The sequence below is a fragment of the Schistocerca serialis genome, chromosome 1, assembly GCF_023864345.2.
Source record: "Schistocerca serialis cubense isolate TAMUIC-IGC-003099 chromosome 1, iqSchSeri2.2, whole genome shotgun sequence".
In the NCBI taxonomy this organism is placed as follows: domain Eukaryota; kingdom Metazoa; phylum Arthropoda; class Insecta; order Orthoptera; family Acrididae; genus Schistocerca; species Schistocerca serialis.
Window position 1 is genome coordinate 604,586,970 of NC_064638.1, and position 16,398 is coordinate 604,603,367.

General features: G+C 40.6%; 1 protein-coding gene across 3 annotated transcripts in view; it reads right to left on the reverse strand.

The window, feature by feature from the left end:
- LOC126477299 (DNA-directed RNA polymerase III subunit RPC1) overlaps nucleotides 1–16,398 on the reverse strand; it is a 231,559-nt gene that overhangs the window by 81,960 nt on the left and 133,201 nt on the right. For all 3 annotated transcript variants that reach the window (XM_050103606.1, XM_050103605.1, XM_050103608.1), the window contains exon 17: nucleotides 7,061–7,169. In XM_050103606.1, coding sequence (XP_049959563.1) covers nucleotides 7,061–7,169 — 109 coding nt within the window. The remainder of the gene's footprint in view (nucleotides 1–7,060; nucleotides 7,170–16,398) is intronic.

Here is a 16,398-nt window from a genome sequence, read left to right on the forward strand (position 1 = left end):
ACTAATATTTACTGGATATGTTCTTATGAAAAAATATCCACATTCTGAACATTGTGACGTTCTTCAAAGCAATAAAGGAAATAAACATATGTTACTGAATGCTACCTTTCTGTATTGAAGATCAACTTCACAATTGTTAGAACTTCAAGTTTAACACATATATTTCTGAACGACACAACAACACATGTAAGTCACTGAGTACGTTGACAAGTAAGACATGTGTTCACGTTAGCATTCGAATGAGCACTGAGCCCCAGTCTAGCGGCCGCTGCTCGGCTGACCGCTTAGGTGGCGCAGCTGCTGCATGGCTGGCAGACAGCGCCGCACGTAGAGGACACGCGTAATTGCGCGGTGGCACTTTGAATGATAGGCGAGTCACAACACTTTTCCCCCCTTTGAAATTGTTGCACTGGTCTTGATGGAGGTATACTGGAGATGGCTAACGTCCATGGGCGTTGTTTGACTCGCCGTAAAGTCTCGAGGAGGAGGCTTCCCGTACGGACGGAAGTGTCCCCGATGATAACGGGTCGAGATGACAGGAGACGTAGGGGTCGAATCAGCTGGGGCCCCATGCACCAATCTGCCCGTTGCGGCAAGTCCAGTTGATATGACAGGAGACATGGGCGATGTGTCGGCGTCCGTTGGAGGAGGAGGCAAGTAGATTTGCTCTGACAGAGGATGGTCCTCCGGTTCCTGCGTGGGCACGTCTCCTGGTGGCGTCCGTTCTGGCGCTGGCATCGCGATGACGGTGAGAGGGCTGCATTGTGAGCATTGAGAGATGCCAAGATCCCGAGCGTGTGGTAGAGCCAAAGGTAGTGTGGCGGCATTCGGAACAGGCGTCGCTGGCACCCGACGCCGAAGCTGGTCCGAATGACGCACTGCAACACCCGTGTCCATCTGGATTTCATACAGGCGTCTGCCACGGTGTCTTAAGACGCGGCCCGGGCTCCATTTTGGCCACCTGCCATATCCCCGTACCCAGACGAGGTCGTTGGCGGTGAACTGGCCAAGTGAAGGCACCCGCGGCCGTGAGGTGGGAGGCCACAGAAGATGAAGTAGCGTGCGGGGCTGTCGGCCATGTAAGAGCTCAGCCGGGCTGTGGTCGCCCATGGGGGTGAAACGGTAAGACGCCAGAAACTGGAGAAGCGAATCATCAGCAGCAGAAGAAGTCAGAAGTTTCCGCATCTGAGCCTTAAATGTGCGGACCAGCCGTTCAGCCTCACCGTTGGATTGTGGATGGAACGGCGGGGCCGTGACATGCGTAACGCCATGACGAGCACAAAAATCCGCAAATTCGGAAGAGGCAAATTTTGGACCATTATCAGTAACAAGAGTAGAGGGGAGGCCTTCCAAAGAGAAAATGCGGGCAAGAGCACTGGTGGTTGCCGCGGTGGTAGGTGACGTGCAACGGACAACGAAAGGGAAGTTAGAGTAGGCATCAATTACGAGGAGCCAATAAGTACCTAAAAAGGGTCCCGCAAAGTCAGCATGAATGCGCTCCCAGGGCTTTTCAGGCGAAGGCCACGGTGACAAAGATGACTTCGGGGCAGCGGCCTGTGACGCACAAGGGCCGCAGGCATCGACCATGTGTGCTATTTCAGAGTCGATGCCAGGCCAGTACACATGACGGCGCGCCAGAGATTTTGTGAGAGACACACCCCAGTGCCCTTGGTGAAGGAGGCGCAAGACCGAAGCACGCAAAGACGCAGGTACCACAACACACGGCGAAGCATTGTCAGTGGAGAGGAGGATAACACCATCCCTAGCCGTGAGGCGGTAGCGCAAAGTGTAGTAGTTCCGCAACGGATCAGAAGTCTTAGCAGACGGGCGATTTGGCCAACCCTTCTGAATACAGCGTAAAACCCGGGAGGTTGTAGGGTCAGAACCCGTAGCAGCCGCCAGCCTGTCCCCAGTGATGGGGAACCCATCCACAAGCCGCTGCTCGGCAACATCCAGGTGGAAACACAAAAGTTCGTAACTATCTAATGCCTGATCAGGACCCATTGGAAGGCGAGACAGAGCATCAGCATTTGCATGTTGAGCCGTTGGCCGGAAATGAATCTCATAATTGAAACGGGACAAGTAAAGAGCCCACCGCTGGAGGCGGTGTGCAGCCTTGTCGGGAAGTGCCGTTGATAGATGAAACAAGGAAACAAGTGGTTTGTGATCCGTAACAAGATGAAATTTTGAACCATAGAGAAAAACACCAAACTTATGGAGAGCATAAATGATCGCCAAAACTTCTGTCTCAATTTGAGAATACTTTTGTTGGGCATCCGTGAGCGTTTTGGAGGCACAAGCAAAGGGTTGTTCTGAACTGTCAGAAAAATGGTGCGCAAGGACTGCACCGACCCCGTATTGAAAGGCGTCTGTGGCAAGAACAAAATGTTGGCCAGGTCGATAAGTAGCCAGGCACGGGGCCTGTTTCAGCATAGTCTTCAATTTCTGGAAAGCCTCTTCACATGACGCGGACCATGTGAAAAGGCACGTTTTTATGCAACAGGCGATGCAACGGCTGAGCCACCGAAGCCGCAGACGGTAAAAACTTGTGATAATATGCTAGTTTCCCCAAGAAGGCCTGCAGTTCCTTAACAGATGTAGGGTGAGGAAGGGCATCGATCGCAGCGACAGTTTGTTGAAGTGGACGAATACCATCCCGAGAGAGTTGAAATCCCAAGTGTGTGATAGATGCATGAAAAAATTGTGATTTCTGAAGCTTAGACTTAAGACCGGCAGTCTGTAAGACATGAAAAAGTGTGCGGAGATTTTGAAGATGTTCTTCAGTGGTGGAGCCAGTGACAACAATGTCGTCCATGTAATTGATACACCCAGCGACAGGGAGCAATCATTGTTCCAAGAATCGCTGAAAGAGAGCAGGGGCACTAGCAACCCCGAACGGCAGAAGCGTTGGTATTGGTAGAGGCCGAAAGGCGTGTTAAGGACCAGAAACTGCCGGGAGGCAGGGTTGAGAGGAAGTTGATGATAAGCTTCTGACAGGTCAATTTTAGAAAAATACTGGCCTCCAGCAAGTTTAGTGAACAGTTCTTCATGACGGGGCATAGGGTAAGTGTCAATGAGGCATTGAGCATTTACAGTGGCTTTGAAATCACCACAGAGACGAATATCACCATTTGGCTTAGCAACTACGACGACAGGAGAGGACCACTCACTGGAAGTGACAGGAAGCAAGGCCCCTGAAGTAGTGAGACGATCCAACTACCATTTTACCCAATCACGAAGGGCCACAGGAATGGGCCGAGCCCGAAAAAACTTAGGCCGAGCAGTGGGTTTGAGCGTGATATGAGCTTCAAAGTCGTTTGCACGGCCTAACCCAAGAGAAAAAAGGGACGAAAATGTCCTCAACAAGGAATCCAGTCGAGTATAAGGAATAGCATCAGAGACAATATTGACAAAGTCATCTATGGAGAACCCAAAAACGCGAAAGGCATCGAAACCAAAAAGATTTTCTGCGTTGCTCTGGTCGACCACAAATATGGGAACAGTGCGGATGACGGATTTGTAAGATACCTCAGCATGAAACTGTCCCAAGAGAGAAATCTTCTGTTTATTACACATCCGTAATTGCCGAGTGACAGGGGACAGGAGTGGAGAACCCAGCTGAAGATACGTCTGAGAATTAATTATAGTGGCAGCAGAACCGGTATCCACTTGCATGCGAACATCTCGACCAAGGATTTGGACAGTGAGGAAGAACTTCCCTGAAAGGGAAGAAGTGCAATTGACAGAAAACACAGAATCAGCGTCATGATCATGAACATCATGTATGCGGTCGGATTTGCAAACGGAAGACACATGAACTTTCTTTTTGCAATGGTGACACACAGCCCAACGTTGGGGACAATCCTCGCGTGAATGTTTCGTAAAACACCGCGGACAAGAAGGAAGTTGCCGGGGGTTTTGCTACAGTTTCTTAGTGGGTTGTTTACGGCTAGGCCGAGGCTGCGCGTGGGAGCGCACTGCGGCCACGTCGGCCGGCGGGGACGCGCCGCACGCGTCGTCAACAGCGCACAGAGATTGTATTTCCCTGACATCACCCCACGCCTCGATTTGCGCCCCAGTGGCGCGAGAAATTTCAAAAGACTGTGCAATGGAGAGAATTTCATCTAGAGTTGGATTCGCCAACTGAAGGGCACGTTGCCGAACTTCTTTGTCGGGCGCCGACCGGATAATAGCATCCCGTACCATGGAATCGGCATAGGATTCTTTGTGAACGTCAGTAACAAATTGACACTTTCGACTGAGGCCGTGAAGTTCAGCAGCCCAAGCGCGATAGGATTGATTTCGTTGTTTTTGACAATGATAAAAGGCAACACGAGAGGCTACCACATGCATTTGCTTTTGAAAATAGACAGACAGAAGTGAGCACATTTCAGCAAAGGACAAAGACGCAGGATCCTTCAAAGGAGCCAATTGCGACAACAACCAATACATTTGAAGTGAAATCCAGGAAAGGAACAGAGACTTACATGGTTGTTCGTCTTCCGTGACATGAAATGCCAAGAAGTGCTGTCGAAGACGTTTTTCATAATCAGACCAGTCTTCCGCCGTCTCGTCGTAAGGAGGAAAAGGAGGTACAGCCAATGACGAGAAACGCCCCGCATTTGATGCCGCAACGAAATCGCGAATCGCCGCTGTTAGAAGCATTTGCTGTTCAAGGAGATTTTGCAATAGTTGCTCGACAGTAGCCATGGAACCCTGTGAGTCAACGGTGAAAAGAAAAAATCCCATCCTCGTCGCCAATTGTTAGAACTTCAAGTTTAACACATATATTTCTGAACAACACAACAACACATGTAAGTCACTAAGTACGTTGACAAGTAAGACATGTGTTCACGTTAGCATTCGAATGAGCACTGAGCCCCAGTCTAGCGGCCGCTGCTCGGCTGGCCGCTTAGGTAGCGCAGCTGCTGCATGGCTGGCAGACAGCGCCGCACGTAGAGGATGCGCGTAATTGCACGCGGCACTTTGAATGATCGGCGAGTCACAACAACAATTTTAAATTTTTTGAAGCACCCAGTACACTGTCTGTTCAATGATTATTTTATCTGCAGTTATCACAGTCAGCTATCAACATACTTCATGTAAAATAAAAACAAAAAAGAACACCAACAGTTTCCACTTGATGATTTTTGAGAATGAAATGTATTCTAGAATCATATCCCACCTGAGCAACAATAATAACCTCAGTATATCACAGTTTGGATTTCAGAAGAATTACTGTACTTAGAATCCAGTTTACACATTCACTCACCAAATTTTACAGGCATTAAATAATAAAACAGCACTGGTTGGTATTTTTTGTCATCTATTTAAGGGATCTGACTGTATGAATCAAAATATTCTCCAAAATATATGGAAGTTTTACCAAATAGATGGTATAACCACTCAATGGATAATGAAATATATAACCAAAAGAATCCACAAAGTTGTACTCCGTAATTCAACTAATGTAATCAGGAGAGATTCCTCAGACTGGGAAGCAATCGTGTTTTTGAGTTCCCCAAGGCTCAATCGTAGGTCTGCCATTGTTCCTCATATATGTGAACAATCTTCTGTTTAACATAAAAACAAGCAGAATTAGTTCTTTTGGTGGATAATAGCAGTATTATAATGAATCCAAGCATACATACAGCAACAGAACAAATGGTACACATTGTTCTTAAAAGCCTCATTGACTGGTTTTCTGTGAATGGTCTCACCCTCAATTTCAAAAAGACACAACACAGTGCTACACATTCAGGGGTACAACAACAAAGATAAGGGTAACACATGGTGAGGAAATAATAGATAGGGTGGGAACTTCAAAAATGTTAGGGAGCTGTACTGATAAGAATTTAAACTGGAAAAAGCACATTTTGGAACTCCAAAAACAACTCAGTTCTGCCACATTTGCAATTAGAATCACTGCAAATCTTGAACAGAGACAAATCAATACGTGGACATATTTTGATTGTAATACCACCAACTGTGGGTGTGGTGAACCACAGACCATGGAGCACCTACTGGATTGTCAACTATGCCCTGCATATTGCAGAGAAGATGATCTGCTTGTGACACCAGGCACAGCTGAAGTTGTAAGGTTTTCTTCAAGAGTAGTGTAGCTTGGTAGTTGTTTGTCTCAATTGCTTGTAGTGATAATTAGCATGTACTGTATTTGTTTTCTGATTTGAATAAATAATAAATAAATAATATGCAATAATGCTCTGTGGTACCTCATCTTTAAGAACGAAAGTCTTCATCTCTAAAAAACATGCTGTAGGAATAATATGTGGTGCTCACTAATGATCACTTTGTAGAAATCTATTTAATGAATTAGGTATTTCGACTACTGTTTCTGGATGTATTCTCTTGTGAAGTTTGTTGTAAATAATCACTGCAGTTTATAAGGAACAATATGTACAAAATTGGGAAGAAAAAATGGCATTCATTACTCCACATTAGGGTTGTCTTTAGCACGAAAAGGGGTTGCAATTATGCAACCAAAATTTTTGATCACTTTGCCAATGATATAAAATGTCTCACAGACAGCAGAGTAAAATTTGAAAACAAACTAAAGACGTTCCTTGCTGACAATTACTACTACTACTACTACTACTACTACTACTCTGTAATAGAATTTAGTACTGTAATGTGTAAAAGGTGGAGGGTAGGAATTACTAACTATAAAAAATTAGTATGTAACCATATTTACAAATTAATTTCTGATGTCAAAGTAAAATGACTCATTCCATATCATATCATTACGATTTGTCATGCAAATGATCCATGGAACATGGAACTAAGGAGAGTAAGTTGCCGAAAACTGTTGGCTAAAAATGAAAAATTTTCATAATATGTCAACAAAGTGTTTCTTTCTCTAATTGTTTTCATGTTCTGTCAAGCAAAAAGAGGAAATTCAATTAATGTTACTACCATCTTTTCATCTTTCCTATCAAGTACATTGGATCAAGACCTACAGTTTCTTTCTTTTATTGTTTTCATGTTCTGTCAAGCAAAAAGAAGAAATTCAATTAATGTTACTGCCATCTTGTAATCTTACCTTCCATATATGTTGGATCAAGACCATCTCCTCCATAAAGAAACTGCACAATGTCACCAACTGAATTGCGCACTGTCATATCATAATGCAGACACAGATCTTCCAAGGACTGAAATAAAATCAACTCTTACAGTAATCAATATCAATTAAAATTAAAATTATGTCTGTTATTATAGGTTATCTGTCTTGAGCTGACAAACATATTAATATTATGTATTCTGATGTATAGTAATAGTTTCTCCGCAGAATATTAAGAACAAACTAGACATGTATTTGATGACAAACATCTGTTTCAACATTTAACAGAATTTATAAGCAAAAGGTACTTTTATATAACATAACAAGTTTCGTATAAGACAAATGGGAATATTATTGATCAGTATCAGTCAGAGTTTACTAAATGTAAAGGTTAATCAAAGGTTAATGAGCTTATCATAAAGGAAGTAATAACAGCAGTCATAGAAATAAAACGAAAAATAGTTCTTTTTCTACAGTGTAGTGCATTAATAAAAAACTTAAAGAAGAAAATGCTCTCATCATAAAATCACAACGGTAATTCTTCTGTTATCTTAAGTATAAAAATGACTATGTGAATAAAACAGAATTCTTTTCTGATAACATTCATACCATCAGCAAGGACCCCACTACTAACTTCACTACAGAGCTTAATGAGGCTTTTGATTCCAGCAACTCCCTCTTCTCTCCGAAAGACCCTGTTAGATTACTAAGCTTGAATCCTGAGACACCAATTTTACATTCACAAGTTAAGATTCATTAAATTAATTGCCCTATTTGTCCAATCATTAATGGAATTGGAGGTCCTGGACGTTTCCTGTCCAAGAAATTACTAGTTGTTCTCAAGAAATACTATACATAGACGACATCATTCTCCGTAAAAAACGAGAGAGAGATTATCAGTTCTCTAAAAAATGTAATGTTTCCTCCTGGCCATACACTTGGATCTTCTGAAATTACAAGCCTCTACACTAACATTCCTAAAGAGGAGAAGCTCTGTATTATTGAAGACAATTTCAACAAGTACAAGAAACTGCAATCCAATGAAATTAAAGAATTAATAAGATTTTTGGAGAATCTTTCTATAGTACAACTACTTCAGTTTCAATTGTCAGTTATGTCAACACGAAAAAGGCCTTGCTATGGGGAACTGCCTAGCTGGATTTCTAGCTGACATCTTCATTAATTATGTTGAAATACATTTTTTTAATTCCCACTCCACTCTACTCAATATCTTTTCTTTCTACAGAAGATATCACCACTGCATTCAAAGGAGATGTGAAGAACGTCAAATCACTTAGTGAGTCACCAAACTGCTTCCATCCTAAAACTAAATTTACATATGAAATACAAAAAACCAACATAATGAACTGAGTTTCCTGGATCTGAAACTATGTTTAGTACATGTTAAAGTTAACTTTGATATTTACAAGAAAGGCACCACAACATATAACATCATGATGGCTTTTCTTGTCATTTTCATGGCACGAGTGGAGTGATGGAAGTAGAGGGAGTGAAACCAATTTTTTCCAGATCACAGGAGTGGTATAATGTACGATACACTAACTATCTAGGAGATGGTGATTCTAAGGGATATAAAGCTGTAAAGGAACTTAAACCTTATAGCAATGAAATTCACATTAAAAAACTTAAGTGCATTGGACATGTGCAGAAGTGCATGGGGGATCACTTGTGCAAACTAAAGCAGACATTAGGATCCCAGAAGCTTAGTGATGGTAAGACCCTTGGAAGAAGAGGAAGACTGACAGATGAAGCAACTGATAGATTGCACAGGTATTATGGGTGTGCAATTAAGCAAAATACAAGAATCATTGAGCATATGAGGAGAGCAGTATGGCCATTATTTTTTCATACTGCATCAAGCACAAGAAACTGCATTCCAATGAAATTAAAGAATTTATAAGATTTTTGGAGAATCACCTCACAGGTGATGACTCGTGGTGCAAGTACCAATCAGGAAAGGAATATGCCCATAAAAACAGTTTGCCAAATGCTGTAATTTATGTAATTAAGCCCATATTCAGAGATTTATCACAGCCAAGTTTATTGGAAAAGTGTTTACACGGGAAAACACAAAATCCAAATGAAAGTGTAAGTAACTTAATTTGGATTTGGATTCCCAAAAGAGTATTTGTGCAGATAAAAACATTGCATTTTGGAGTGTACAATGCAGTGGCAACATACAATGAAGGAAACATTATCGAATGTGATGTGCTGAAATGTGTAGGTTTCCAACCAGTACACAACACGATTTCCACAATGCGCCTAATTGATGAAGAAAGACTAAGAGATGCAGGAAGAAGAGACAAAAGCCTACAACATGCAGCAAAAGGGAAGAAAAGACCAGTGAAAAGGAAACTAACACTGGAAAAAGAAAAGGACGCTGATAATCCATCATATGGGGCAGGATTGTATTAAAAAGACTTTGAAAGCCATTTCCCGTAACATTAAAATTTTGATCTTTGAGGAACATTTTCTCAAAAACTGCTAACAGTATGTCAATGAAATTTATACACAATATTGTTTACTTCTTTTCCTTCATTTTTATAACAAATTGTAAAAAAATATTGTATAATTCAAGAGTCATAGAAGAAAAAATGCAAAATTTTAGAGAAAAAAATAAGCATGTGTTTAAAAATATTGTAAAACAAAAACCAGTAAATATTTCTTAACATGGCATTATAACTTTGTAGAGAAATATTCACTGAACATGTAGTCCAAATTTCAGAGCAATATGTTTAATGGTTTTAGAAAAAATGTTCCTTCTATTTGCTAAAATTAACATGGAGGAGATAGATTGTTCCGGATCCCCTTAAGCACAAATTGGCTCTTTTTCCCACTATACTTGACTGTATCATTGAGGCGCTGCTACACCCTTCTGCTATTGCTATAGAACTTAATAACTTAAAGTATATAACTGACAAAAATGAATATCAAGCAAACCATGTATAAAAACTTTATAATAATAAAACCAATAAGAATTCTCTGCACTCAACAAAAATGGCCTTACTGTTAAGAAATACACTAAAATCCTACTTTTAGGTGACACTGCGTATCATATAGCTAATTTATTTAAAAATGTGATTTCACTGTGTCCTCTACCACCAATAATGGTGCCAAGTTGCTCTTAATACATAATGAAAAGCCTCCAACTGACAAATTTCTCAAATCTGGAGTACATAAAATATAATGTAATATATGTCTGAGCTTTCACATAGGGCAAAGAGGGAGGACATTTAAGGCCCACTTGCTCAACAAAAACAGCAAAAATTTATGTAAGTTAACTTTTGCAGAACACCTCAAAACAGAGAAACAGCCTCTTTCTTCTGTGTCCTTGCTTAACATGGAAATTTTGCATATAGTTGACAAGGACTACAAAGTGAACCTTTTAAAAGAATTTGAAATATATAAACACTCCTACCTGAATTCAAAAGATCTGTTGAATGATCAACTCGCATTAAAAAACAGGCACGATTTTGATTGCATATCATCTCCTATAAAATTTGAAAATCAGACCATTCCTTTGATACATATTACAACTACGTGCCATGGTTTTCTTTTTTTTCCTCGCGTGTATTGTATATAACTTTCTTATATACCTCATTTATATTTTTATACATGCTTTTGTGTATATTCCTTTGTTGGATGCGAGGTCCGCCAGTTATACAAAACACTGTTTTTTCTCAATACCCAAACATGTTTCAGCATCACTGTGCCATCATCAGTGGGTTTTCGTTTTTATTTATTCTGCAATGTGAATATTTTTGTTAAATGATTATAAAATTATATGCATCTTTAGTTCAAACAACAGATCGTTTCTTTTTGTAAATACCTTTATTTTGGTGTGCATGAATTTTCTGGACCACTTGTGTGTCAGTTACTACAGGTAGCTTGTCATCTGCAACCAAACGATGTTGATGAGAAAGTTTTTTGCTGGGAGTTAACGCATCTTCAAGGATGTAATTTAGTTTGTTGCAATGTTTTCGCACCTATATTCGTTTTTACTTACTTTTCGTGTGGCGAGCACTTCCATTCTCCGCATCATGCTGAGGTGTTGTGATGCACACGCAACTATAACAAGTATTTTCCACAAATAATGTAGTACAACACTTTTCACTTCACCAAAACACAGTGTGATTGTGGTTTGTTGTGTGTCCCAGCCCAGCCAGTGTTCATTTTTTCACCGGAGAGTTCGGCGCCAAATTTGAATTTTGTTTGCATTTTATCTTTGTGTGTGTGTGTGTGTGTGTGTGTGTGTGTGCGCGCGCGTGTGTGTTTTCTGTGCACTTCTTAGCTGTGTGTGTTGTCTTTTATATGGTATTCCTTTTGTGTGTAAACGATGCATCTTTGCAGATTTTAGTGTATCTATTATTTGCGTGTGTGTGTGTGTGTGTGTGTAGACTTTATCTGTTTGTGCTGTTTTCATTTGTAAAGTTCCTTTAATGTGTTAAGTAGTGTGCGCTTGCGGAGTGCAGTGTATTCGTTTAAGACCTGTTTTCTTTCTGCTATTGCCTTCTGTATATGGAAGTTTTCCTCAATGGTCAGTTTGCTGAATAGGCTGTGGCTGGGTTTTAGTATTCTTAGGTCTGTTGTTGGCTACAATGTGGTCATCAAATGTACTATGGGAGCCAATGCTTTTTAAAGCTCTGATATGTTCTGAATATCTGGTTTTGAAGTTTCTGCATGTTTTTCCTATGTACTGGCAAGTGTTGCATGTGAGTTCATATATTCCTGATCTGTTAAATTTATCCATGGGTGTTTCTTGTGTTCTGATCTGTCTCTGTGTTGTGTTCTCCATCCTGTATCCTATTTGGAGTCCCTGTTTCTTTAATATGTCGCCTATTCTGTGAATAATCTTGTTATTGTAGCTGAGTATGTGCCACTTCATTTTGTGTGTGTGTGCTGTTTCTCTGTTGTGTCTTGTGTGTGGTCATTGTTTGTGTTTTGTGTTGTTCTGTGCTGGGTGAGGATTTGTGTGTGTGTGTGTGTGTGTGTGTGTGTGTGTGTGTGTGGTATGTTCATTTTTGTACTGTTTGTATATCTTTTGATTTAACTTGTCTACCATATGGGTAGTATAACCATTTTTTACTGCTAGTTGTTTTATTGTGTTTAGTTCTTGTGTGTAGTTCTGTTTGTTCATGGGTGTTCTGTTTACTCTGAGGAACATGAATCTGAAGTTTGCGTGTTTATGTGTCAATGGGTGGTCTGATAGGTTGTGAATGGTGGTGCTTGTGGTTGTCTGTTTCCTGAATATTGTGAAGTTGTGTGTGTTGTTTATTTTATGTATGGTGAGATCTAGAAATTGTAGTGTGTTGTTAGTTTCTGTTTCTAATGTGAAGTTAATTTTTGGGTGTAAGTTGTTTATTTCATTGTGTAGCTGTTCTATGTGTGTATACGGTTCATCAATCAGGCATATTATGTCATTGACATAACAGTACCAGTTAAGAAGCGCACAACACACACACACACACACACACACACACACACACACACACACAGATAAAATGCAAACGAAATTCAAATTAGGTGCCATACTCTCTGGTGAATAAATGAACACTGACTGGGCTAGGGCACACAACAAACCACAATCACACTGTGTTTTGGTGAAGTGAAAGTGTTTTACTACATTATTTGTGGAAAATACTTGTTATAGTTACATGTGCTTCACAACATCTCAGCATGATGCGGAGAATGGAAGTGTTGGCCACACGAAAACATAAGTAAAAATGAATGTAGGTGCGAAAACATCACAACAAACTCAATTACATCCTAGAAGATGGGTTAACTCCCAGCAAAAACCTTTCTCATCAACATCGTTTGGTTGCAGATGGCATGCTACCTGTAGTAACTGACACACAAGTGATCCAGAAAATTCATGCACACCAAAATAAAGAAACGATCTGTTGCTTGAACTAAAGATGCACATAATTTATTATGTTATTTAACAAAAATATTCACATTGCAGAATAAATAAAAACGAAAACCCACTGATGATGGCACAGTGGTGCCGAAAAATGTTCGGATACTGAGAAAAAATAGTGTTTTACATAACTAGCGGACCTCACACCCAACAATTTTAACTGCAAACACGGCCTACACAAGGAGCCACAAACCAAAATGATGAATGTGTGTTCCTTGTTGCTAGCACACCAGATACATACATGGGATTCAGTTACTGTAAATGGTCGATCTGTGTTCACAGTAATCACACACACACTGATAAGCCAAAACATTATGACCACTGCCCACCATGGCAGCATTGGTCACTGCCTGGTTGCTTTGCAAGCATTGATTGATTCATTGAGAGGGGTTATGGGACCAAAAGGTGAGGTCATCAGTCCCGCAATTCCGAAGTGAGTCACAGAAGAAAGAGGACTGCTAAAAGTGGATGGACCCAGTCAGGGAAGTCAAATTATAAAATAATGATTATTAAAACACACACAGTAAAGGCATAAAAGGTGAGACCAAATCTTTTCTTTATAAAAAAAAGGGGGGGCAGGGGGGCGGCAGTGGCGGTGGGGGGTGGGGGGGGGGGAAGGGGGGGGTGTGGGGGGGGGAGGTGTGGGGGAAGGGGGGGGACGCTCATAGTGATACAGACCGAGAAGACTGTGAAAGAAGTCCCAACCACAACCAGCCTGGCTCTGCTCGAAGACTAAAATAGAACCTTATATCTGGAAATAAAAACCACTTTCACAAAGGAAACTGAGGACCAGTTCAACCATCTGTGGATTGTCTGCTAATATTAAATGTAAGGAATCAGGAAGGCTATACTTAACACGAAGGGCCGAAAGAAGGGGCATTCCACCAATACGTGAGAGATCGTCAATCTGGCTCCACAACCATACTGCGGTGGTGGGCGTTACGTAGGAGGAAACAATGGGTTAGCCAGGTATGACCAATGTGTAAATGGCATAAAACAAATGCTTCAGAGCACACTGTTCATTGTACATTGCTGAAAGTGGAGCTCCACAGCAGACCCCCCCCCCCCCCCCCCCCCCCCTCCCGTGTTCACATGTTGACCCAACAACATCATATCAGTGACTATTGAGATTCGAACATCAGTCAATGGAAACATGTTGGTTCTTCGGGTGAACCACAGGTTTGCTACACTAGGTCACTGCTCATCTCCACAAATACCGTTATCAAGGTGAATGGCAGCTCAAAATGTGCAGTGCGCCATTGACACAGGTTGGCGAGAACAGTATTATGCTATAGAGAGATTCTCCTGCGCTTGCAGGGGAGGGACCTGTGGCAGTAATGGAAAGTGTGCTGACAGCTGCAAACCACCTACATCCCTTCGTGATTGAGATCTTCCCATACGGTGATACCATTTTTCAGAAATGGATTTGTCCATGTCTCAGAGACTAAAACATGCTACAGTGGTTTTATGAGCATTACAGTGAACTCATGTTGACGTCTCAGTGATCAAATACACCTGGCATAAATCAAATGGAACCCATCTGGATTGCTACTGGATGCCGTCACTGCATACACAAATCAGAGGCCGATTATTTACATGAATTATGTGACATCTAACAGCACATACCTCCGCAGAACTACCAACAAACTGTAGGATCCCTGATATGAAAATCAGTTATGTATTTCACTCCAAACACAGACAAACAAGCTATTAAACAGGTGGTCATAATGTTTTGACTCATCAGTGTACAATATGCACAATTCTGGACATATCATGGCATCATGCATCTATGAAGAAGACACAGACATCTGCTGAACCAATACTAAGTAAGTTTCTGTAATATACTTCTTATACTTCGCATACATTTAGAGCCAAGGTCTAAAGATTTATGATATCCCTAATTTTGTAGTCTTCTTAAGAAAACTAATTAATTTGTAGAAACTGGTAAAGCATAATAAAAAATATATTTGCAACTTATGACTGAATTTCGTTCTGAAAAAAATTTAAAAAATACTTGACGAAACTGATCTCTCCATTCCTATTTCCAAATATTACTTATGAAGGGCACTGCAACTAATTTCAACCTTAATGGTTCCATAAAGATGAAGGATCATATACAAAGGGCAAGGTGTAAGATTTCTAATAGAAGTGGTGTAGAACTAAGAGAGAAAGCATGTAATACATATACATAGAATAAAGTCAGAGAATAGGATGCTACAGAAATGAATTTCTAAAACTTTGTACAAAAATACTGGCCATATCATTGCGATGAGGATTTTAAAATGTCATTTAAGGAAACAATAACCAAAAAATACCTTTTTTCACTAAAATGTTTTACAGAAGTTGATCTTCACTTGTGTTGGTCACATTGATGCACCTGAACATTTACGTATTGTAAGACAAGGCTCACAAAATATGAAGCAATTCTGTACCATCTTTGCCATAGCCAACAACGGAGGCTTCTTTGTAACTACCAGTTTCAATTTTTGACTTAAGGTTTTTAGTGGTACAACAGTTATTCACAACATTAGAAAACCAAATAGCATGGGACTTACGAAGACTGAGCACAACTTGTGATAACAGCCCAATTCTAACCACTGATCAAACAAGGCACAAAATAAATCAATGAAACCAGTTCTCTTTAAAGCATAATCAACTGGCGACGCACTACAGTGTAATCAATTATGGATAAATACAGAATTGCCAGCCTGCGTCTATTATTGAAAACATGGAACCTGCACTGCATTTTTGTCATGCTATACCGATGCCTCTCCTTTAGTCTTTTTCTTCTTCTTGTTTATCCTGGCTTCTTGAGATCTCTTGTGAAGAGGCACAATACAACATATTCCGTAGTGGTGTAGGACAATCAATGAAATTACACAACAGTTAATAATTTAACTTTTGAAACTGCCAGTTTACTGGCATTTATGGAAAGAAAAACACTCACATACTCTCATGTGGTCAGCACACTTCGTGTAACATTTTGTGTGTGTAATAGGCCTTACTACGTCACAAATCGTTCTAATGAATTAATTAAGCTGCTTTACAGTGTTCTAGGCAACATAATCAACAAGGTGATAAGAGTCTCAATTGAAACTGGACTTCAATATTTTGAATAAACTTTCAGTCCCCCCCCCCCCCCCCCCCCTCAAAATCAGCACTTGTCTCAAAATTAATTTCCAGCTTCGTGCATTAAGTACAAACGCATTTGCAACTATTGTACTTCATTTACTGGACAGCTCGATCACGCACTGGCATGTAACATATTTCAAATCAAGCACACAGATTTTAGTTTTCCCTAATGGGAATTGTAATAACGTGATATGTCTAACTCACATAAAGTTTAAATGAAACTGGATTTACTCTCCATTCGGCTTAAGAG